This window comes from Mytilus californianus, unplaced genomic scaffold (genome assembly GCF_021869535.1).
Source record: "Mytilus californianus isolate M0D057914Y unplaced genomic scaffold, xbMytCali1.0.p SCAF_5, whole genome shotgun sequence".
NCBI lineage: Eukaryota > Metazoa > Mollusca > Bivalvia > Mytilida > Mytilidae > Mytilus > Mytilus californianus.
In genome coordinates this window covers 115,454,932-115,480,439 of record NW_026262701.1, presented here as the reverse complement: position 1 = coordinate 115,480,439, position 25,508 = coordinate 115,454,932, and the positions used below count along the sequence as shown (strand labels likewise).

Here is a 25,508-nt window from a genome sequence, read left to right as displayed (position 1 = left end):
CCATACACCAAATATAGTAGACCTATTGTATACAGTATAAGAAAAACAGACCAAAACACAAAAACTTAACTATAACCACTGAACCATGAAAATGAGGTCAAGGTCAGATGACACCTGCCAGTTGGACATGTACACCTTACAGTCCTTCCATACACCGAATATACTAGACCTATTGCTTATAATATCTGAGATATGGACTTGACCACCAAAACTTAACCTTGTTCACTGATCCATGAAATGAGGTCGAGGTCAAGTGAAAACTGTCTGATGGGCATGAGGACCTTGCAAGGTACGCACATACCAAATATAGTTATCCTATTACTTATAATAAGAGAGAATTTAACATTACAAATAATCTTAACTTTTTTTTCAAGTAGTCACTGAACCATGAAAATGAGGTCAAGGACATTGGACATGTGACTGACGGAAACTTCGTAACATGAGGCATCCATATACAAAGTATGAAGCATCCAGATCTTCTACCTTCTAAAATATAAAGCTTTTAAGAAGTTAGCTAACGCCGCTAACGCCGGATCACTATCCCTATGTCGAGCTTTCTGCGACAAAAGTCGCAGGCTCGACAAAAATGACTTTATTTAAAATTGTTATACTTATGCATATACATATGTCATGTATGTATAAACAAGATGGTGTATATAATATATAAATAAAAGGAAATGTGAGGTATATGTCAATACAATAGCAACCAAACTAGTCAACTAAGGTCAGTCAGGGGTACTACTTGTGCAAGTTATTTTTATTTACTTGAAGAAGTAAATATTAATATACTTATACATGTTATATAAGTAAATTTGTAAGATATTTATACAAGTGTATTTTATTAACTTGTATAGGTAAATTATTTTAATGGCTTAGTTATGTCCCTTAGACAATCAGATTTTTTTTACTTATACAAGTAAACAAGTCATACTATCATCTTTTCTTGAATTTTTCGAGACATCTTTGCTCTAATAGAATTTTTAATTGTCTGTCCTTTGCAGATGTCTTTACTAATCGTTAAAGTGTAATTTCATGGACAGTGAAAATCACATTTGTCTGTTATCTTCAAAACACTGCTCATTTACAAGCCCCCAAGGGTCAATTTTTGAAGGCCTTGTGCAATTACTTTTAAAAGATCTTTGGGCAATTAGTTTCTTTGTTGAATTAATGAGATGAAACATTGAACTCTAATAAAAAAAATTATGAGCTAACCAGAGAAAAATTGTTTAAGGCATGTTTTTGCATCCCAAAACTTGAGAATTTTAGGGATTGTAAACAAAAATTACTAATACAAGTAAATTTTTTGAGAAAATTAAGGGGAGATTATTCAAACCTTATAAGAAAATATGAATATAACAAATTTACTTTTATAAGTGTATTATTTTTACTTCTTCAAGTCAATAAAAATAACTTGTACAAGAAGTACCCCTGACTGAAGGTTGATGAAATAAAGTAATAGATTTTTGTGTAAGATCAACACATAAAGATCTACAAAATGTATATAAAGATTACAACAGCTACTCTTATTATTTGAGTATTGGAAATAAGCTACTTAAAAATATGTTCCTTGACCTATGATCTCGCTTGCTATGCTGTATTGTTTTTGCTCATTGTTGAAGGCAGTATGGTGATCTATAGTTGCTAACATCTAAATAGTTTGGTCTCTGGTAGGCAGCTGTCTCATTGACAATCATACTACATTTCCTTATTTCATACACATACAACAACTTACATAACTTGCTGACTCCATAAGAACTTAGTTCTGATAAATAATGGATGAAATCAGGACTTTCTGTCCAGGAATCTATAAAAAGAAAATATATAGAATCAATAACTTTTAATTAATGCATGGGTTCAATTTTCATTTCCTATACATTATTCCTGGCAAAATACATGAATACGATGTAAAACAATAGGTTCCAAACTCTAAAGAGCCTGTGTCGCTCACCTGGATCTAAATACATGTATGTGAGTTTTTCAACAATGGCCACTCTCAAACATTATAGACTAGAATATAATTTGTGTATTGCTGATAATTTTTTTTTCAGTTTTCAGTTTCTCGTTATCGACTTTAGTTTTTGCCCAAAATACAAAAAAATGGGTAAAATTTTCAATCAAGGGCAACAACTTTCATAAGAAGTGGACTTTTTGGGAAATGTTTGACTCATTTGTAGATCTCATTTTGTTCATTATTTCTGCAGGTTAAAAATTCTCTCTCTATTATCCTACTTTAGAAAATAGACAAAACTAAATAAAAAGTGGTTAACCAAAAAGATTGTCATTTAAGGGCAATAATTCCTGTTATGAGTAGTTTGACAGTTTTGGTGTAAATGGACAGTGGGTAAATCTCAACATTTTGAACATTTATAACCGTCTCATATTTTCCCTATTTACAAAAATGTATAGTCGATTTCAAAATAATAGACAAAACTTGCATTTTACCCCTATGTTCTGTTCTTAACGATGTCAGCCATGTTGGTTTGACAGCAGGATTATTGGACACATTTTTTAGAACTTAATATATGCCAATGAAGATTATGGCCAAGTTTGGTTCCAATTGGTCCAGTAGTTTAATATATACCAATGATGATTATGGCTAAGTTTGGTTCCAATTGGTCCAGTAGTTTAATATATGCCAATGGTGATTATGGCCAAGTTTGGTTCCAATTGGTCCAGTAGTGTCAGAGGAAATTTTGGTAAAAGTTAACAGAAGATGACAGATGTCAACTGATTTGCTGATGGACCGTAGCTCTCATATGGTCCTTATGATATGTTTTGACATTTGTGGACCATAGATCTACAGATCATGCAGATTATTCCTATGTTAAAATGTTCGGAATTGAGAGCAATGTTCAGGTTGCATTTATTTCCAAAAACTGTATTGTTTATCAACCATGCATAGCTTGTCAATGCATATAGTTGTTTCATCAGATATTTTTCTATTGATAGTTATATTTTAATCGCATGCCATTTGAGGGTCCATGATTGGTTAATAAAATCTTGATTCTTTGTCTCATTGACAAGCCAAAAAGTATTATGAAAAGTTAAACATGCAAAATAAAGTTGTAAAAAACAAGAGTCGCTGGGAGTTCATCAGGCAGCACCTTTACTTCTGTTATGCATCTTTACATGGAATCCAGGTCCTTTCGCCCCAAAACATGTTCGCTCCCATTCACATTTACACCCTACACGTTCGCACCCTGGGTCCTTTTGCACCCTACACGTTCACACCCTTTTTATTGGTTTTGTGTTGAATAATTTTTCTATCGCTTTTTGGTTAGTGTATTGCTATATGCTATAAATATTTTTTTTGTTCATTGTTTCAAAATGAAGTGACTTTCTAAAACGATTTTTGTGTTGAATAATTTTTTAATCGTGTTTTGGTTATTGTATTGCTATAAACATGATAAATAAGATCTTTTTTCATTGTTTCAAAATTAAGTGACGTTTTTTGTGCTGAATATTTTTTTATCGTGTTTTGGTTATTGTACATGTTGTATTGCTATAAAAAAAAAAAATATTGTTTCAAAATAAAGTGACTTCCTAAAAAAGGTTTTTTGTGTTGAATATTTTTTTAATGTTAAGATACCAAACTGCTATTAAACTCAACAACAATAACATTTTGAATCTTCGTTGTTTTTACTCATACCATGCTAAATACATGCTAACTACATGTACATGTAGAATTTACACCAAAGCTAGTTAAAACAACAATCACGATTTTCAAACACATTTATAACAATAACACCAAGATTTGCTGCTGTGTAAACACCATATTATCAGTAATCACACATAATTAACATTTAAATAATAAATAAAATTAAAATAAAATTGAGAATGGAAATGGGAAATATGTCAAAGAGACAACAACCCGACCAAAGAGCAGACAACAGCCGAAGGCCACCAATGGGTCTTCAATGCAGCGAGAAAATCCCGCACCTGGAGGTAGTCCTTTAAGCTTGCCCCTTACTAAAATTGTTTGCTAGTTCAGTGAAAATGGACGTCACACTAAACTCCAAAACATATAAATGAACTAAAATTAAAAAACATACTAGACTAACAAAGGCCAGAGGCTCCTGACTTGGGACAGGTGCAAAAATGCGGCTGGGTTAAACATGTTTTGTGAGATCTCAACCCTCCCCCTATATAACAATTAATCATCAATTCAATTTAAAACAATATTTCATTTAAAAATTCCCGAATTTCTATTCATGAATATAAAAATATTTTGAAATAAACATCTAATAATTCATCAGGTTTTTGAATAAAAACAAAATGTGTGCAAACGTGTAGTGTGCGAACGGACCCGATTCCCTTTACATGTTCATATTCTCCTGTAGATCCATCCTCTATCAGGGGAACCTGGAATTTCTTCCAGTCATATGTTCCTAAATAACTGGCAATGAAAACTATGGAAAAACAAGAACTTAAAGAAGCCCCTGGGAAATATTATAGAGGTGCAAGGTGGACACTGCTAAATTGATGCTGATTTTAAAAGGAAAATTTCTCGTTATGAATATTTTCTGTTTATGTTTTCTTGAGGTAATTAGCATGAAATTTAAACCTGGGAAGGATTCCTTGAATATAGATGTCAGAATATTTTCGTCTTCCACGTCCGTCATTTTTACTTGATCAATGTCATAATTTATCTTGCATTGCTACAGATTTTCCTAGTTTTAAAACGTTTACATGATTTCAAGAAATAATTAACGAATCATTTCCGGATATATCATAACTCGAAAAGGCTCTCCTAAATCCTGACCTTTTTGTAACCAATGTAATTTTTTAGAAGTTCAATGATCACCCCAACACATTCATAAAAATGGCACTATACAGAGCAGATCCAAGTAGGGTACCATTACTGACAGAGGAAAATTCATTGGTCACCTTTGACGAAGATGACATTAAAAGATCTGTGATTAGAAAAAACAAGAAATCAAGGTATATGAGTATTTGTTTATTGATGATGGTGATCTTCCAATAGACAACTTTCGAGTTCGTTGCATTTCCGTCAAAAACTTTGGTTTTAGTGAACATCATTCGTGTATAAATGATGTCATAAGGGCGTGCGTAATTGACGATCTTTTCCGGTGAAAGACATGATTTGAATAGACGTATTTCATTTGTATGCAAATTTGTCCGCCATTACGTAAAATCACACAGGTTCCCGTAAACTTTGACATCATAATTCAAAACATTTGACGTCACAATTAAAAAGTGATTGTTGCCTGACGTCAAAAGGTGATTCGGAGTAGATCCAAGGTCATTCGGAGGCAAAATATAGCTAAATACCAAAAGTGTAAATACGTTTATAATAGCCTGTTGTGACTGATAAAGTACCTACGGCTACGGAATAAACATTATTTCTAGTTTATCCTACATAATGATGACCACGAAGACGATTGATGAACTTTAATAGTGCAGGGATACAGGTGGTCCCCTCTATCTGGTAAATGATGTCATCAAAGAGGCATAATTGAAGAACTTTTCGGTGAAGGACATAACTCGAAAGTGGTCTATTGGTGCTTTTTTCCCGAAAAAAAAACATTTCTCAAAGCAAATATCTTTATGTCACAATGTCCTTTGACATGTTTCCTCCCAAATGACCACAGGTCAATTTATTCATAAAACTGAAATTGGAATATCGTGTATTGTTATATATACACAATATGCAATAAAGACCAATTTCCAGTTCTATTTTATATATGATTTACGCAGTTTTACCATTTGTCAATCAATGTAAATGACCCCATAAACTGTCACGACTGTGACCTCATAACATACATGTATATATATATAATTGGAAATAAAATATCTTATCTTATATAAGAATTGTAACATTAGATATGTATGGGAAAATGCACAAATGTGAAGTCATCTATTCAATATGAGACGGGTGTATACGTATATGGGCAGTCTATGTATATTTTGGATTTTATTGAACTTTCATATGCATTTTGAACTCATTGAACTATTCATCTCCTCCAAAAAATGCAGGATTGGTAAAAACAAGGGTGTTATGAGTATTGCCCATCCAAGTGGGAAATCTGTAAAACCCATGATTTTACTGAGTTTTTTATGCCCCCGCCGTAGTGGAGGGGGCATTAAGTTTTACCCTTGTCCGTCTGTACGTACGTACGTCCCAAAATTGGTTTCCGTTCTCTAACTTTAATTTGCCTCAACCAAATGTTATGAAACTTATACACAATGCTTATTACCACAAAACACAGATCAAGTTTGAATTTTGGTGGCGTCACTTTAACCATTCTAGAGTTATGCCCTTTATAAATGGAAAAATTGCAAAAAAAATTTTTTTCTTCTAAATATCAAGTAATTTTTAAATTGGAGTTATCTTCCTTTTTATACTTGAATCAACTACAATCAATGCTTTATACAATGCAATGTTTAATTTTGACTTCCACTGATAAAACACAGATCAAGTTGAATTTGGGTAGTGTCACTTTAATCATTATTGAGTTATGCCCCTTTATAAATCGAAAGATTGCAAAATTTTTAGTTTCCATTCTGTAACTTAAGTTTGCCCCAACCAATTATTATGAAACTTATACACAATGCTTATTATTACATAATACAGATTAAGTACGAAATTTGATGACAACACTTTTACCATTCTTGAGTTATGTCCCTTTATAAACATAAAAATTTCTGAATTTTTCGTTTTCCGTTCTCTAACTTTAGTTTGTCTCAACCAAATGTTATAAAACTTATACACAACCGTTCTAGAGTTATGTGTGTTTACAAATAGAAAAATTGCTGAATTTTTATACGACCGCAAAAATTAAAAAATTTTTTGGTCGTATATTGGTATCACATTGTCGTTGTCGTCAGCGTCGTCCGAAGACAGATGGTTTCCGGATAATAACTTAAGTATAAGTACATAGAAATCAATAAAATTTTAACACAAGGTTTAACCACTAAAGGAAGGTTGGGATTGATTTTGGGGGTTATGGTCCCAACTGTTTAGGAATTAGGGGCCAAAAAAAAGGGGCCCAAATAAGCATTTTTGTAGTTTCCAGACAATAACTTGTGTTAAAGTGTATGAATCTCTCTGAAATTATACCACAAACTTCCATACAACAAAGGGATTGTTAGGATTGACTTTTGGGGGTTATGGCTCAAACCATTTAGTAATTAGGGGCAAAAAAAGGGGAAAAACAAGGGTTTTTCTGGTTAAAGGACAATTGAGACAATTTAAAAGCAGTGTAAGGGAGGTAATCCAATTCAAATTAAAGAACACTGTTTGATTACCTCCCTTACACTGCTTGTAAATTATGTATTAAGAAATGATGATTGTCTTGAGGTGATTAGCTGTCAATTTATTTTTAGCAGTTACTATTAATTAATATTAATTTTAGCCATGACTATGTATGTCATTTTATATTTTAAAACTTTTATGATGTATTTAAATGGGTAATTTTGGTTGCAAACTGCATTAGAAATTTGAATTGAGATACTGACCATATCTTGATGGAATGACTTTTTTTGGGGAATAAGGGAATAAGGGAAAGGGGGGGAGGTGAAAAAAATTGGAGGGGGGGGACAATTTTTCTCATTTCAGATTTCAGAAATTAAAAGAAAATTACTTCAAATATTTTTTTTTGGGGGTCAATATTCAACAGCATAGTGTATTGCACAAAAGCAAAAAATCGGGGTAAATTTTTTTTGGTAGGGGGGGGGGGGGGGGTGGTCAATTCGCAACAGCATAGTGTATTGCACAAAAGCAATAAATTGAATATAAATTCAAATCATATAACCAATTTGAAGTTCTTTGACTACAGTTATTCTGTGTCAGAAACCTATTATGTGTCAAAAATTTAGTTACAATCCAAATTCAGACCTGTATCAAGCGTGAATATTGTGTCCATTTTGGCCCAACTATTCAGGGTTGGACATCTGCGGTCGTATCCAGCTACGCTCAGCGAAGCAATTTATAAGTTTCTGTTCTCTACTTAAGTTAGCCTCAACCAAATGTTATGAGACTTACACACAATGCTTATTACCACAAAACTCAGATCAAGTTCAAATTTGGGTAGCGTCACTTTTACCATTCTTCAGTTATGTCCCTTTATAATTTTATTATAAAATCATCATGCACCTAAATTAATGATTTTTGTATCTCTGTCAAACAACTTAGACTGTACAATACATAAATGGACTATTTAGCTACAGTTATGTAGTTAAAAAAGAAAATGTCAAAACTTTCATATAGGTTTTTTTCTTGAATAAATCTTATGTGATAGTTGTCTCATTGGCAATCATACCACAATCTCCTTATTTTTATATGGGTTGTTTTGTGATGCAGTTTTGTTATAATCAGGGAATGATTTATTTTTCAGACGACAGTTTGTTTGCTATGTTGTATTCTCAGTCATACTGATGTTAATGTTTGGAGCTGCTCTGTATCTTCTGTCAGGAAATCTCAGTGAAGATGATGACTACAAGAGACACGATTTCCCTCCATCAAAGTCAAAACTGGGAAAATACAAACAGGCAGCCATAGCTTCTGATAATGAAGTCTGTTCACAAGTTGGAAAGTAAGAATATATAAGATTCATAAGTATTAAAATGGATCTAAATAAATAAAAAATGAAAAAATAATCATAGTTTGTGGACTAAGGGCCATTTAGAATTTGATATGATATAGACACTTTTCTATTATTGGAGACTGTTGACCTTTAGATGATATTTTGTATTTAATATTTCTTCTTCAAAGAAATGAGGTAAATTGATGTTTGTTATTTTTACTTAATGACACTGCTTTATTTGCATTTACCAGTACTAGTTTGTATGTTTTCTTATTATTTTTTACATTAATTTTCAAGTCCCATCTTTAAAAAAATGTAACTGATGCTTAAACTTATAGATGTACCACTATCAGTGATTAATGTAGAAAGATGTCCAAAATATAGTCAAATAAAATTTTGAATGTGAAACTACCATTAGTTAATACTACATGTATTTTAAAAAAAACTTTTTATAATGTAAGTTTCTAAAAATACTGTTTACTTGTTATCAACTTGTTTTCACAATTGCTATTACATTTTTTACCAGGAATTTATTTGTCTTTTAGAAAAATACTGGAGGAAAAAAGGGGATCAAGCATAGATGCTGCCATAGCCGTTCTTATATGTTATGGTGTAACAGATCCACATAGCTCTGGGATAGGTGGTGGATTCTTTATGACAATTTATGACAGGTAAATATATGTTATGGTGTAACAGATCCACATAGCTCTGGGATAGGTGGTGGATTCTTTATGTATGTTATAGTGTATTAAACAGAAAAAATTTAAGTTAACATATCCTTTTCCTGTCTCTATAAAATACAAATTACAATTGATGACAATAAATGTATATTATTTTTGCTGTACATCCTCATTTTTGCCACATTTAACTTCAGTTTTGTGTAATTTGTTATAGATAATTTTTATACGACCGCAAAAATTTTGTATATTGGTATGACGTTGGCGTCCGTAGACACATTGGTTTTCGCACAATAACTTTAGTTTAAGTGAATGGATCTCTATGAAATTTTACCATAAGGTTCAATACCACAAAAGGAAGGTTGGGATTGATTTTGGGGGTTATGGTACCAACAGTTAAGGAATTATGGGCCCAAAAGGGGCCAAAAATAAGCATTTTTGTAACTTCCAGACAATAACATGTGTTTAAGTGTATGGATCTCTCTGAAATTATACCACACATTTCCATACCACAAAGGGATGGTTAGGATTGGCTTTTGGGGGGTTATGGCTCAAACCGTCAAGGAATTAGGGGCAAAAAAGGGGGAAAAACAAGGGTTTCCTGGTTAATGGACAATTTAAAAGCAGTGTAAGGGAGGTAATCAAAAAAAAAATTGTACAATGTTGGATTACCTCCCTTACACTGCTTTTAAATTATCTATTTTAGACTTTTATGATGTATTTATTTGGGGGGGGGGGGGCAATTTTTTCTCATTTCATATTTCAGAAATTAAATAAAAATTTCTTCACATATTTTTATGCCCCCACCGTAGCGAAGGGGGCATTAAGTTTTACCCTTGTCCGTCCCTCCCAAAATTGGTTTCCGTTCTCTAACTTTAGTTTGCCTAAACCAAATGTTATGAAACTTATACACAATGCTTATTACCACAAAACACAGATCAAGTTTGAATTTTGGTGGCGTCACTTTTACCGTTACATAGTTATGCCTCTTTAAAATTAGAAATATTTGCTGAATTTTTCGTTTCCATTCTCTTACTTAAGTTTGCCTCAACTAAATGCTATGAAACGTATACACAATGCTTATGACCACAAAACTCAGATCAAGTGCAAATTTGGGTAGCGTCACTTTAACAGTTCTTGAGTGATGTCCTTTTATAACAATATATGCAAGAGGGGGCATCATCTGTGTCCCATGGACACATTCCCCATTTATGGTGGGGGGATTTTTTTTTTTGGGGGGGGGGGGGGTCAATACAATGCCAAAAAAAATGGGTTAATTTTTATTTATTTATTTATTTGGGGGGGGGGGGGGGTCAATTCGCACAGGCACAGTGTATTGCACAAAAGCAAAAAATTGGATATTAATTCAAATCATATAACCATTTCTAAGTTCTTTGACTACAGTTATTCTGTGTCAGAAACCTATTATGTGTCAAATATTTAATTACAATCCAAATTCAGACCTGTATCAAGCACGAATATTGTGTCCATTTTTGCCCCAACTGTTCATGGTTGGACCTCTGTGGTCGTATCCAGCTGCGCCCGGCTAAGCAATTTATTAAATAATGTGGTCACTAATGGTCTGTATGTTTGTAATAATAAAAAAGAGTGTGTTCAACATACAAAATCAGCATTCCATACTTCAGCATGTGGCCTTCTTCTAAGGAAGATCGTTAAATTTGATATTAATCCTCATAGAATAATAACATGGCTATTCCTTCAACTTTGAAACTCTCTCTAATTTTAAACTGTTTGAAAAATAAATTGTGATTGATAAGACTGATAATAGAAAAACAAAGGATATGGGGTATCCATCCATGACACAAAATCAGTAAATGCACAACAAAAAAACATACAAAAAGCGAAGGAACAGCACTTTTATTACTGTCTCCAACTCAAAGTCACAGTGAGACCTCAACACGGAGCAAAAAAACTCTCACCTCACTGCAAGTTTAAGACAGCCCCTTGCACCGGCTTAAGCGGAATTCTTATTGCTGTATTCAAAGCTGAAGATATTATGAGCAGCTTTTCAATCCTCAGTGACCTCCCTTTATTCCCTTTATTCTGTGACAATTAAGTCATTTATCAATGGTATTATAATAAGTGCTTTTTTCTAATTAATGATTGAAAAAATGTCATGTTTCCAGATGCTTGACACACCATTTTATTTTACCGATAGTAAAAATTGTTAATGCTGATTGTACAATTAAATTTTTCATACTTATAAAAGGTTTTAGACCAAATAAAGAATATCATGGAAGAATAATGAATGAAAAAATGGACCAATTGTTCTATGCCCTTTTAGGAAACACAACACAATTTTTTTGGGCATATTGTTTATCATAATATTCAAATTTTAATCCTTATTTTGAAAATCTTAAGCCATACTAATTTTGACAGATGAAACTTTGAATAAATCACTGTTGCATCTTTATTTCAGTAAAAAGAAGACTTCAGTTGTACTGGATGCTAGAGAGACAGCTCCTCTTAATGCAAAAGAGGACATGTATGAGAAAGATCCTGAACAATCAGTTTTAGGTACTGGTACACATTGTATACATGTAAAATTGTTTTCATGACTTAGTGTTTGGAACATTTCAGGTTGAAGCAGCTATTTGAAAATTCCTGATTGTGCTTCCTATTGAAACCAAATGTGTGTATCAATACATGAAATTATAACCATTTTATTACAGCTTACATCAGCGATGTGTTCTTTCTATGTGACTTCATTGGATCGGGCATGGGTGCCTTTTTCATGACATCACAATTGGAAATTCAGAAAAAAAATATTTGATGTCATAATTGAATTAAGACCATTGTGAACTGAGATAAAAATTTATTAAACGTTAATATGATTCCGGGTAATCAACCGGACTGCCAAAGTATGAATCGGCTTATAATCAGAGAAATTACCTTAACAGAATAATTAACCAGTGAATATTAAGATTAAACTATTACATTGTTACTGATATGTACATAATGATAAAATTAAAATATTTTAATGTCACTAATATGTATTTTATAGGTGGACTGGCAATAGCTGTACCAGGCGAGGTCAGAGGTTATCAGAAATTATGTGAGATGTACAAATGTCTGCCATGGAAGGATTTAGTACAGCCGAGCATTGACCTAGCTAAGAATGGCTTCAAAATAACTGCTAATACGGGAAGAGCTATAGAGAGTTCAAAGGATAAAATCAATGCCAACCCAGCATTTAAGTAGGTCCATAAATATTGAATGGGAATAACAATTTTACCTCTATATGTGTGTACATCTAGATTTTGATCAATAACTTTCCACTTAGGGGAAAGTATTGAATTCCTGATAGATAAATTAAGTAATAATTGTTTGTTGTAACAATATTTGATTACACAAACATTATTTGTATATCATTAGTGATGTCTATATTATATGGACCTTAATATTAAATGTGATTAAAGTATAAAATATAAGATAGGGTGGGTGGCCCAAATAAGAGAGAATTTTCATTTTCCTATATATAGCAAAAGTATCTTTGATATGTCTCTATGAATTTCTGAGACAAAGATCTACATGCAAACCTTAACCACCATATAAAAATAAGGAGATGTGGTATGATTTCCAGTGAGACTACTATCTGACAGAGTTCAAATGTTGAAGATAAAAGCAATTACATGTTTAGGTCTTCTTTGTTTCACCAAAGAAACTTGAAGTGGTGATAGATTTCCAATGTATCAAAATCTTATACTCGATATTTAACAAGGTATTGTTGTGTTTAAGGGGAAATAATTGAAACATTGAATAAGTACCCAAGAAAATTCAAAAGCTTTAAAAAATTTGACAATTTCATAAACTTCATTCCCAAGGAAATCTGTGTTTAATAGATTGGATTAGACAGTTTATATTAAATTCAAATTATATTTACAGGAAAGCATACACCAATCCAGCAACAAATGAGTTATACAAGGTAGGAGAGTTTGCTAGATTTCCATTACTGGCTAATACACTGAGGACTATAGCAGAGGAAGGACCACAGACCTTTTACAATGGAAATTTAAGTAAAAACATACTGGAGGACTTGAAAGAAGCAGGTTTGGACACACTTTTAGTTTTTGAAGCTTTCTATACACTGCAATACTCGTGACAACTCTTCTTATATTCTGGTTCTATTCAGCTCCAGCATAAACACAATTCACACATTCAAAGTGTAGAACAAAAATAAAAACCTTCACAGAGTTTTTGTGGATTGAGAATTGTATAGATATGGGTTAAATAACAACTTCCTCATGAGAATTTTAGGAGGAAGAGATTAAGTTGTTATTCTGTTGCCGAGTCAGCACCAGCTCATCAAATCATATCACACGAATATTGAAATGATAACATGTTAATATCATAGGACTAAACCCTGTATTAAACTGACACAATTAGTCAGATTTTCGACATACTACAGTACGGGTAGAGACTTATTATTATGGATGTCTTAATCCGTCTAGATGTCAGACTGGTCGGACTGTTGTCTCAGTGTAATTAACACCTGCTGTGATATTAATATTAACCTGTACAGTATCTGAGTGGAAGGTCGTAAATCAATCTGTACCAGCTAGATTAGAATTAAATTTTACCTGTACAGATATTTTAGTATTTATGGAGGATAGATAATAAATATAAAATATTGTTTTGTATTCAAAGAAAAAATTACAATAAAAATAAAAATTTAATATCATGAATATGGGATCAACTTTTTTTTAACTTGAAAATGATAGAAAGACGATTTTTAACAATGTACTGTAAAAATGTGTTGCCAATTATAATAATTGTGTTTGTGCCAATAAACTATTTGTATTTGTATTTGTAAACCGTAAATATTTCATTTTATTCAAAATTATAACAACCAGGACTGTTTTCAATAGAAGTTTTAATCAAAATGTTGAGACATCAATCCCGTAAATTATACAAGTTTTCGTTGATGGTTACAATATTTCCCCCTTTTAACGTCCTGTTCCTTTATGTTATTAATAGAAACACAATTTTAAGTATAAGGCCAACATATCGTATTTATAAAGTATATAAACAAATTGAATATAGGCATTGTGAATAAACTGTTATTTTCCTTTCGATACCACGTTCCCCGTCGGAGCCTCTACGTCTATTCATACCTAACCTGTCAATCATTTCTCGCAAGTAAAACAATTTGGTCATATGAAAATCACGTGCATTTGACAAAATTAATCCCAGCTATTTTTAGCATTCAACATTGTATTGTGAGTGAAGTCAAGTTCAAAGTTCAACCACATGCTGTTGATCACTGATATGTGTATCATGGAATTGTCTTTTCACGGCAAATATTTTTTTTAGATTGGTGTCAAAAATACAACATACAAGTTAACATGCATTGTGCGTAAATCAATATTATGCAATTAAGAGTCAATGCAGCACCATAAAATTATTTAAATGGGAGCAATTGCATTTCTTTAGACTACAAATCATAGTAAATATTTAATTAACTGGTCATCAAACGATTGAATGCTTCTTGTTTTAATGTCCATTCATGTCAGTGGCAATTATTTCATGCATATTTAACAAACACAGAAATATCAAAATAAACCTAATTCCCGAGAAGTATCGTTATCTTCTTCTAGTGTTATTAAAACAAAGTTGTCTCCAGTACTTCACCTTTAAAAATATTTTATGTCAAATACGATGTAGAACTAATCAATAAAGTGACTGAGAGGTTTAAATCACAGGTAACCTGATTCTGAAATCAGTGAAGTGTAATAATCTAGTAGCACGGATTGAGATGAAAGGACAATTATATTACCGTTCACACCTGGATCTGTTGATTAATGACCATACTACCTACCATAAAAAAGTCGGATTATTCATTTCCGACATGTCCCAGTCCGTTATTTATAGTAATAAGTCTCTACCTGTACTGTAGATCACTTATCAGCAGTCTGCAGGAGATAAGTAACCATACCTGATCATATCATTCTGACTCCAAACTGACAATTCTTACTTTCATATATCCTGAACTTTAAAAAAAAGAAGCAAATATCAGTCTTAAAAATTGTAATTTTATCCAGGCATTGATGGAACCTATGACCTCCGCACTTTATGTGAGCATACTAGAACAAGACCGCTGATATCCACTCCAAATTAATAACAAAATACAGTCATTCAAATTTTTATTATTCAAATCGAGCAATACATGTCTTTTTGAGATTGTAAACTTATAAGATTGCTTTTTTTGTACAGATTCCATTATACAAGAGAGAGATTTACAGAGTTATACTGTACTTCAAAAAGAGGCTGTAAAATCTGTTTTGAATGATGGTTCTACACTGTATTCAGCACCAGCGCCATCTGGTGGTCCTGTCTGGTTGTTTATCATGAATATAATGGATGGTAAACAATATCAGTTTTTCTCAGTCTTTCAACATATCATCATCCAAAATATCATAATGAATATTATTATTTCAATACAGTATTTTCATTCAACAGTACAATACACTTCTTGAACAATTTGATTACAATAAGGTTCCCTTTTTTCTTAACGTGACTTTTGATCATATTGATAAAAGAAGATGTGGTGTATATGTCAATGAGATGGCTAACCAAACCCACAAAAAAACCCAAACTTTTACATTTAAGTCTAGTTGTTAGAAATCTGATCAAAACCTGCAATTTATGCATTGAAGAATGATATGAAGGTCTACATTTAGATCTTACTGATAGCTTGCTGCATTAAATGAATGAGAATAAAGTTGATAGGAAATGCCAAATATACCGAATAAAAAAGTTATGCAACAAATATTTTTCATTTTATATTTAAAAAATTAACTATACTTATAAACATCTCAATAAATGAATTATTGCAAGTTGCAACAAAGAAAATATACCATAAGGTGCAATTTTTACTTAAATATAATCAATGTTAGAAATGCATTTCCGCAACTCTAGATTTTTTTTATTTAAATATATGGTGCTGAACTTTTTTTACTCAAGTATATGCTAGAACCTTTAGCAAACCACACTAACAACCAGTGACCAACTTGTCCAAGATATTGCTGTATATTTCTACAGAGTAAATATTTATTGACAGGATATAACATAACTCCGGAATCTGTTTTACCTGAGAAGTCAGAACTACTAACATATCACAGACTTGTGGAAGCCTTTAAGTTTGCTTATGCTAAACGAACAGACCTTGGTGATCCAGATTTTGTCCCTAATGTTACAGCAGTAAGTTGTCTATCTTTAAGAAAAAAAATGAAGAGAACATATCAGGTGTGATGCATTTGCAAGCACTAATTCAGGATATGAGGTTAGTTGGGTTATACGCCTAACAGTTTGGCTGAGTAGAGAAAGCTATTGTCCACTTTAGTGACTTATTGTTTTCTTCTAATCTTGAACATGCCATTAATATTGGCTATTTATTTTCTACAAGAAAAACCTAAGAAATTCATACAAAAAGTAAGATAATACCAAGGAAGTTGTAATAGTCACATATAGACAAAGAAAAGATTTTTAAAAGAGTTATGCCCCTTGAAAAGATTGATTACATAAGGCATTGTAATGCATTTGCTCTCAAGCCTTCATTTCTTTAAGATATTTATACAAAAATTTAAAAAAACTTTTTTTTTTTAGTTTAACTTTATGCCCTTGGACAGATAAAATATGTGCAAAGCTTGGGACATTGGAACTCTCTTCTTTTATTCAGTTATTTTTTTACTATTTGAGTATTTGTTTCCTATCCTACTATAATGTGGGGGAAAATAACTTGAGAAACTACTAAAATGACATATGAAACAGAATGAGAAGTTAATGATCAGATTTGAGTTTCACTGTGGATATGTGACTATCATGGCTAATAGACATGAAAAGGTCTTGCAATTGAGTATTCTCTTATTTGATTTTAACAATCCTTGTATATAGTGAGCTTAGATTTCATTTTGACTTGATTTGTGATTCCTATTTAACACAATTGTGAGTTTAGATTTAATTGACCTACTCTTCACCTAATTGCAGCTCCATAAATATGGGTTTTCTCCTCCATTGTCAACTCTCTGCAGATATTTGGTGTATAACTGTATAATGAGTAGTCAATAATCATGATTGAGTTCATTTATAATCCAAAACTTTTTGGTCTAGGTGTGGCCATTGAACTTATAAATTTCAGATTTAAATACCTCTCAGACCAGACCCCTACCCATTTTTTTTTTCTTAAATGAGTTTGATGAGTAGTATAGAGCATGTATGAAATAACTATAAAAATCCTTTCCTTTGAAACACTGTAATATATAAAGTCATACATGATTTGAAAGATTCCTATGTAAACTAGGTTATGCATTGTTAACTTCTATGTCCATGGTCTCTGGTGGAAAGTTGTCCCATTGGCAATCATAGCACATCTTATTTTTTTAGATATATACCAAATTTACTCTTGATAGAAAGTCTAGAGAGCAATTCTTTGGCTCCTTGTCACCTCAAGTATTGTCGTTTTGTTTGCCTCAATCTTGTTATTTCATTAAACAGGTTTGTTTCATAAGTCAGGTTACTAAAAATATTTTCTTCTTAATTATATGTATATTTTTTTTGAGACAAAAAAATGCATATACATCATAAATTAATTACATGTAAATAGTATATACCATTTTTCAGGTTGTTAAAAATTTAACATCACGTTCCTATGCTGATGGTATTAGACATAAAATCTGGGATAACCAAACACATGATTATATGTATTATGGACCAACATTTTATGACAAGTTAAAGACAAGCACAGCACATTTATCTATGGTAGGGAATGATGGTTTGGCAATAGCTGTTACCACGACAGTAAATACAGTGTAAGTCTCTTACTATCGGATTAAAATCTTCATTTTTAGTCCCCTACCGACGAAGTCGAAGGGGACTTTAGGTTTTTTAGGTTTGCACTCTGTCCATCTGTCCATCCATCAGTCCGGCAAATCAGCTTTCCACACTTTTTTTCTTCGTTCTTGTTAATATAACAAAGTAATGTTATAGATCATATTAAGTTAAAATTACTGTTGCAACTACAGTTTAAATTAAACTGTTGATAAAAATGAGTGTCATGTTATTTGCAAAATAAAAGTAATAGAGAAAGAGACATAAAGTACATTTTGTTGTTTGTTTTATTGCTTCATTGCTGACTCATTGATCTATACTCAACATTGCCTTTTTATTTGTAATTCCAAATGAACATTTGACAGAGAAAGAAGAGTTAAAATTGGTTTTAAATCAAAATACTACTAATCTACTAATTTTTCATAGAAATAGTTGTGATATAACTACCGTAGTTATACAAAATAACTTTTTTGTCAGAGCTTTAATTGATATGTAACAGTTTTTAGAATAAATAACTTGGCCACAACCACTGATATAGAAATTACTGTGTGAAGGGATTTAATATAAACATTGGCATCTTTTGGCTACAGAATATTTGGGATCGCAAATTGTGCTTTTATGACGATATCTTCAAAATGTGCTGACATTTGGAGCTTATTATGTACTTTTATAAAGAGATTTGTTTTACCTATTAGCATTAAGGCATTGGAATGGATCCATTAAAGAATCTAATGTGGCCTTTTTATAATTAATATCTGTTGATATAGGTTGATAATCAAGGTTGATACTAAACCCCTAACAGGAGGGATTGTACCTGATTTTCATATGATGAAGACATAATCTTTCAATCAGTTTAATTGAGGTCTGGAGCTGGCATGTCAGTAACTGCTAGTAGTCCTTTGTTAATTTATGTATCATTGTCATTTTGCTTAGTTTCTTTTGTTACCTATTCTGACATCGGACTCAGACTTCTTTTAAACTGAGTTTTACTGTGCGTATTGCTATGTGTTTCTTTATTCTACATTGGCTAGAGTTATAGGGGGAGGGTTGAGATCTCACAAAACATGTTTAACCCCGCCACATTTTTGCGCCTGTCCCAAGTCAGGAGCCTTTGGCCTTTGTTAGTCTTGTATGTTTTTTTTTTAATTTTAGTTCATTTATATGTTTTGGAGTTTTGTGTGACGTCCATTTTCACTGAACCAGTACACAATTTTATTTAGGGGCCAGCTGACGACCACCTCAATCAAGGACTGGTATTGTATTTTTCCCTGTACTATTTCAGATTTGCATCAGGTATACTAGGATCAAGAACTGGTATTGTGTTTAACAATGAAATGGATGACTTCTCCTCACCTAACATTACTAATGACTTTGGTATCAGACCATCACCTGCTAATTTCATCAGACCTGGGAAGCGACCACTATCATCCATGTCACCATCGGTTGTTGCTGGTAAAGATGGTGATATTAAACTTGTCATAGGAGCAGCTGGTGGATCTCATATAACTACTTCTGTTTCTTATGTAAGATATTATCTCATAAAATTGCATATGTTTCTGACATAAGATACATCTGTTTTCTGTGTAAGTTAACATCTCAAGTGTATACAGCAATTTTTCTTTTATGTGGTACTTATTGATTGTTGATGGTACATTGTACCGTATAGCGGATTATTTTCGTGGAGTGTTTTTTTTCACTTATTTTGGAGCGTAAAGGAAAATCGCGAAAAATAAATTCCACGAAAATTTATGCATACGTTCGGTACTTTCTAATAACTAAAGTGTTTTGTAAACCATCTATTTTTTTCCAGGTTGAAGGGTCAATAATAGTTTATGATAATTTGAACAACATAAATGCCAAAGGGTATTATTCACATATATTTTATAAAAATTATAAAATGGCTGTCGGGTGTTAATTAGTTTATTGGTGTCAAATGATATAAGAGTGTAAGGTACTCTGACAGGTATTTTACCCTTATTAATAAGTGTCAAATATATAATTGTTACAAGTCACTCTTGATAATTTTATAATCTAATTAGTACATCAAAGGTCCAATCAATTTCGTAACAAAACAACCGTAACATTAACAAGAAGTTTGTATGCCTGTGAAAAATATCTAAGTACCGGTATTCTATTGATTAACTATGTCAAAATGTAATCAATAAATAAGACTTCATGCAGGTTAAACAATCATTTAACCATAACAATAGACACTTGTTTGTCAAATTTTACAAATTTTTAAATGCAACCATTTCAGTATCCGCCAAAATATTTAATTGAAATTGAGGAATCCACCAAAATAAAAACCACCAAAATTTTTCGTATACTTTGTTGCCCCTAAATTGCGAAATTTTACACCCGCAGAAAAAACCCGATGTACGGTATTTCAAACAAGAGGGCGTTTCACAGCTAAAATCTCATCAAATGGTGACAGCCCTGAGGTGAGATGTAACTGAGAAACCTCTTCCAATTTGATGGATGGAAGACTATTTAATTTCCAGCGGCAAATTAAATACATATTCAGGACGAAAGCATGGTAATGTACTATGAATATTAACCCTGCTTTGTACTAGATCGACATGCTGAGCAGGATTTTTAACATGCTTGTTCACAAGGTAACAGTCTGCAGGAAGACATGTCATCATACCTGGACACATTATTTTGACTTCGAGCCAACCAGTCTTTGCTCTTACTTCTTAATGCTGCGTGCTTAGAGGAGAAGCAGCAAATACCATGTTGTTAGTTTTCTAGAAAATAGGTTCATTATCACTGAACTAGTATATATATTTGTTTAGGGGCCAGCTGAAGGACGCCTCCGGGTGCGGGAATTTCTCGCTGCATTGAAGACCTGTTGGTGACCTTCTGCTGTTGTCTGTTCTATGGTCGGGTTGTTGTCTCTTTGACACATTCCCCATTTCCATTCTCAATTTTATTTAGACAGACATTTATTGAAACTTTTTGAAATCATTTCATCCATTTCAAGTGTTGACATAAGATTTTCATGGCTACAAAGCTAAACCTTTCAGATTGACATGAATGTGGAAAAAAATCTTTCAGCCACTTTTAGCTTCAATATGCATATATTTTTTTCAGATTACCATGAGGGTGTTATGGTTTAAAGAAACAATAAAACAGGCGATAGATGCAGCCAGAATTCATCATCAGCTATTGCCTCCTTATATTTACTATGAATCAGAATTTCCGAAGGTAAATGCTTACATTTTATCTTTCAAATCCATACTGAATCAGTGGTGTTGTTGAGATGAAGGACTTCTTTCATGTGCAGAACATTGATATTAGTAATTAGGGCCACAATCCTAATAATTACAATTGTCCGAGTGAGTCGAAAAAAAATTGATGCGTTTTATGCTAAGAAAAGTATGTTTTTCCTATTTAGTTTTCCTTGCTTAATCCTCTGTCTTTTGTATTATACAATTACTTAAAAAAAAGACAAAATTAAAAAAAAAGATGTGCTGCACAAGTCAATAGAGACAGTAACCTAATAACACATGTGATATCAAGAGGTCAACAAATTTACTAGATATATACAAGTTACATGCATGTACTAATATCTTACTGTATTTTTTAGGATTTAACAATTTTGTGGTCACAAGATTTCATAAATGAATGTTGTATTTTTTTACAGCATTTTGTAGAAGGTTTAAGAAATTTAGGACACAACATTACAGACAAACCAGCCTTCAGAACAGATGCTAATGGAGTCACCACTAAAAATGGATTATTGTATGCTAACTGTGATTTCAGGAGAGGTGGTGTGCCAGATGGATTCTAAAGAGAATTATTAGGGGAAATTAAGATGTAAACACAAATATACAAATAAGAAGGAGAGAGAGAGAGAGAGTAAGAGAATAAAATGTTAAAAGGGAGAGATAACAAGATGTTAAAAAATAGAAAGAAAGAGAGAGACACTTGAACGCATAATAATGACTTCCAATGAATAATTGAGATTTATGAATAATTGAGACTTCCAATGTTTAATTGAGACTTCCAATGTTTAATTGAGACTTCCAATGAATGATTGAGACTTCTGATAAATAATTGACACTTCCAATCATGGGGGTCTCAACCTACAAATTTGAGTACAGACATCTGGAAGGGGTTTGAAAAACAAACCCCCCCCCCATTCATATATTGATTTATGCAAAATCCCTACCCATTCATATATTTCAGAAGAAAATCACAACCCATTTATATATATTTCCCAGCTATCATTACATCTTCTTTCAATAACCACATGGGATCCGTGATTCATTTTATGAGATAAAAACATCAGAACACAGTTTTTTACAGACATCTTAACAGAAAATGAACATGTATGACCCACTGACATATAAATTTCTACACATTGATATATTACCTCTGTGAAATTGTACCCCATTGATATAATTGACATTCCAAAAAAGATACCCATACCAGCAGCACGTCTGTGTATACCTTTATATTGGAAGAGACCCCTCCCCCGTGCTTTCAATGAATAATTGAGACTTCCAATGAATAATTGAGAATTCCAATGAATAATTGAGACTTCTTATGAATAATTGAGACTTCAAATGTATAATTGAAAATTCTAATGAATAATTGAGACTTCCAATGAATAATTGAGCTGTCAATTGAATAATCGAGCCTTTCAGAAAAGGAAAATATGACTGTATTTTATTTGTTGATTTGAGACTTACCCAACCTTTTACTTTGGGAAATATTGTTAGTATTGTTAATAATTTTAGTGTCCTATAAATCTCTGGCATAAAATGATTTCTTTAATCTGTGATATGTTCCTCAATTATTTGATTAGAAAATTAAAAATTTGATACAAAATTTATCAATAGGGTTTTAACTTTAATGCTCAGACATTGATGGAATCATTCTACAAAGTAATTTTCTGACTTTTTACTACATAATTGTTATTGTTCTACCTACAGTCCCATGTATCAAAATTTCAGGTACATTTAAATTTTGTGTTGATATGAACTGTATAATAAAATGTAAATGATGATCTTGTGAACTGTATAAATATTATGTAAATACATGTAGAGGACTGAAAGTTCTCATTAAATATCTAGACAACTATAAATTTTATCGTGGGTAGATTATCTTTACAAAGATTTGAAAGTTATGAAAGTTATAACAAAGATTGTATATATTGTATAATCCTATTAAGTGATTTAGACTTTATTAGACCCTTGAGATACCCGTTTTTCAAAGTATGTTATAGGCGATCGTTCTAGTATTCAAATTTTAATAATTGATACAAATTTTCTAGTTTATTTATCTTTTCTGATATATGAAGTTGTAATACAATACACATATAAAACATTTGACTATTTTTAAAATGAACAAACATAAGTATTTGATTAATTAGAATTTAGTAAGCTAAAACACCTATTTTATAACATTCCTTCACTTTTTTTATTCCTGTTTACAATATATTAAACAATTGTCTTTCATTGTTATGTATTTTTATTGTGGTTTGGCTTGATATTATATTTGAAATTATTTTAGCATTTTCACAAATGTTTTGTCTATAACCTTAGAAGATTTTTTATAAAATTTTGCTCAAATTATGATATTTTCATGGAAAATTTATATAATGAAATAATATATCCCTTAACATGCATGTACAAATCCTGTCTGTTGATGACTGAGGTGTCAATTTGGTTTATTCCCACACTTCTTTGGTGATAAATGTATTATAAATGCATATTTCCTTTGATATAGGGGTGGTAGTTTGATAAGAAAATCTACTTTTATCAGGACAGTAAACATCTAAAAAAAGACAGGTAGTATTGATTATAACATGTGAAATATTGACCATTTGCAGTGATGGATTCAGGGGTCATAGAGAGTGTAGTACTTTGAGGCCCTTTCCTCAAACACTTATCCACCCCTGATTTGAATTCCAGATTTACCTTGTTTAAAAAATCATGAAAACTTTCCATTGTTTCTATTTTAACCAGAAAATAATCGCTGAAAATTGTGACAAATTAGAACTCATCTTTTTTAATTGTGATAAGATTTTAATGCATCATTTATGAAATCACATTTTTGTCTATTGATCGGTAAATCTGAATAATAATTGTTTAATTATTTCTGACTTTATATATTATTTACTGATCATTACATGAAATGTAAACGGTTCTGGGAATATGATGGTAACATGCATTGTATATTTAAAATAAATCATTCCAACTTTACCAATATTCCATTTTAGCATTTATAAGTTTAGCATTTATAAGTTTATGATTTTGAAGAGTTATTATTGTGGTTTGTATGATATTTTTATGTTTTTTATTGAATAGTGTATTTTTTGAACTGCAGAAAATGAAAATTTTTATATCTTTGTATCTACTTTATAACTGTTGTTGCTTATATTTGATTTACATTGACTTATCTTTGTAAACATAAGGGGAACATTACTTATTTATTTGGCCACATTTTTTTTTAAATACATCTATTTTCCTTAATCATCAATTCAGGTGGATTGTGATACAAAATATGTTATATTTGCGGGTTGGTGACATGTCTGCTTTTGAACTAGAACATTAAAATATATTTCAGCTTATTGGTTTATTATAAAGAAGGGTTTTTATTCAAATCATATTTACATGTTTCTGTCAAGATATGCAAGTTATAGTTGCCACTGGACATTAAACACCAATCCATCCTTCCATCTATCTATCAAACATTCAAAGTTGTAGAGGTGAGCAAATAAATATTTACAGTTTAATATTTTTTCATTTGAAGTAAATATAAAAATAGGATGTAGTATCCACCAAATGATGTAGATAAAAGTAACTATGAGTTACTGTGCAGCCTTCAATACTGAACCTTCAATGGAGTTATGGATGTAAGACTTTGGCATGCTGTTTACAGCGATGGTGGAGATAACAGTGTTTGAGGTGTCAACAAGTTATTTAAGTTTGTGATAAGGTCTGTTTAAGAGAAACCACTATTGGTAGGTCCTAATAATATTTGGTCTGATGAAGTTGTATTAGCACATGGTATAAAAAGTTTTACATAGTTTACATATTGAAGTGTTGTCATTTTGGTTTCAATTATTGCATTTCGCTACCAAAAATAACATACAGGAAAGACAAACATGTATCTCTGTGTCAACAGTTTTTTAAAATAGTAATTGATGTACCGGTAATTTAAATTGAATTTGATACCTAATAAGTTTGTTGACAGATGAATGTTTTATGCTGTAAATATTTACAGGTCATTCCATTTGTGTATTTTATATTTGTTGTCATTTTAAACTGCAATATTTTTATCATGGATCTAGATTATTTACCTTATTTATATTCTTTTTTTGTGTTAAATCATGAGATATATTTGTTTTGATATTGTATGATTTTGTCTATAAAGATGGTTTAATTTTACAGAAAAAGAGTTGAATAATAAATATTTTGGAAACTTA

The 25,508-nt window shown here is 31.6% G+C and overlaps 2 protein-coding genes across 2 annotated transcripts in view; one reads left to right on the top strand and one right to left on the bottom strand.

The window, feature by feature from the left end:
- Window positions 1-4,818, bottom strand: part of LOC127702884 (conserved oligomeric Golgi complex subunit 8-like) — a 16,748-nt gene extending 11,930 nt beyond the window's left edge. Inside the window, exons 1-3 of the mRNA XM_052207189.1 lie at window positions 4,813-4,818; window positions 4,565-4,658; window positions 1,733-1,804 (exon numbers count right to left, since the gene is read on the bottom strand). Coding sequence (XP_052063149.1) covers window positions 1,733-1,804; window positions 4,565-4,658; window positions 4,813-4,818 — 172 coding nt within the window. The remainder of the gene's footprint in view (window positions 1-1,732; window positions 1,805-4,564; window positions 4,659-4,812) is intronic.
- LOC127700743 (glutathione hydrolase 1 proenzyme-like) lies at window positions 4,726-25,508 on the top strand. The gene is made up of 12 exons (XM_052204391.1): window positions 4,726-4,941; window positions 8,358-8,555; window positions 9,092-9,217; window positions 11,664-11,761; window positions 12,249-12,441; window positions 13,130-13,293; window positions 15,458-15,607; window positions 16,305-16,444; window positions 17,864-18,051; window positions 19,353-19,593; window positions 21,164-21,277; window positions 21,717-25,508. The coding sequence occupies exons 1-12, from the start codon at window positions 4,823-4,825 to the stop codon at window positions 21,861-21,863; spliced, it is 1,878 nt and encodes a 625-aa protein (XP_052060351.1). The 5' UTR covers window positions 4,726-4,822; the 3' UTR covers window positions 21,864-25,508.

What these genes read in the sequence shown, in the direction of transcription:
- LOC127700743 (XM_052204391.1), top strand. Translation starts at nt 4,823, where the DNA reads ATGGCACTATACAGAGCAGATCCAAGTAGGGTACCATTACTGACAGAG. An exon ending in GGAGGACTTGAAAGAAGCAG is followed by an intron (nt 13,294 to 15,457) that starts GTTTGGACACAC and finishes TTTTTTGTACAG; the next exon opens with ATTCCATTATACAAGAGAGA. An exon ending in ATGAATCAGAATTTCCGAAG is followed by an intron (nt 21,278 to 21,716) that starts GTAAATGCTTAC and finishes ATTTTTTTACAG; the next exon opens with CATTTTGTAGAAGGTTTAAG.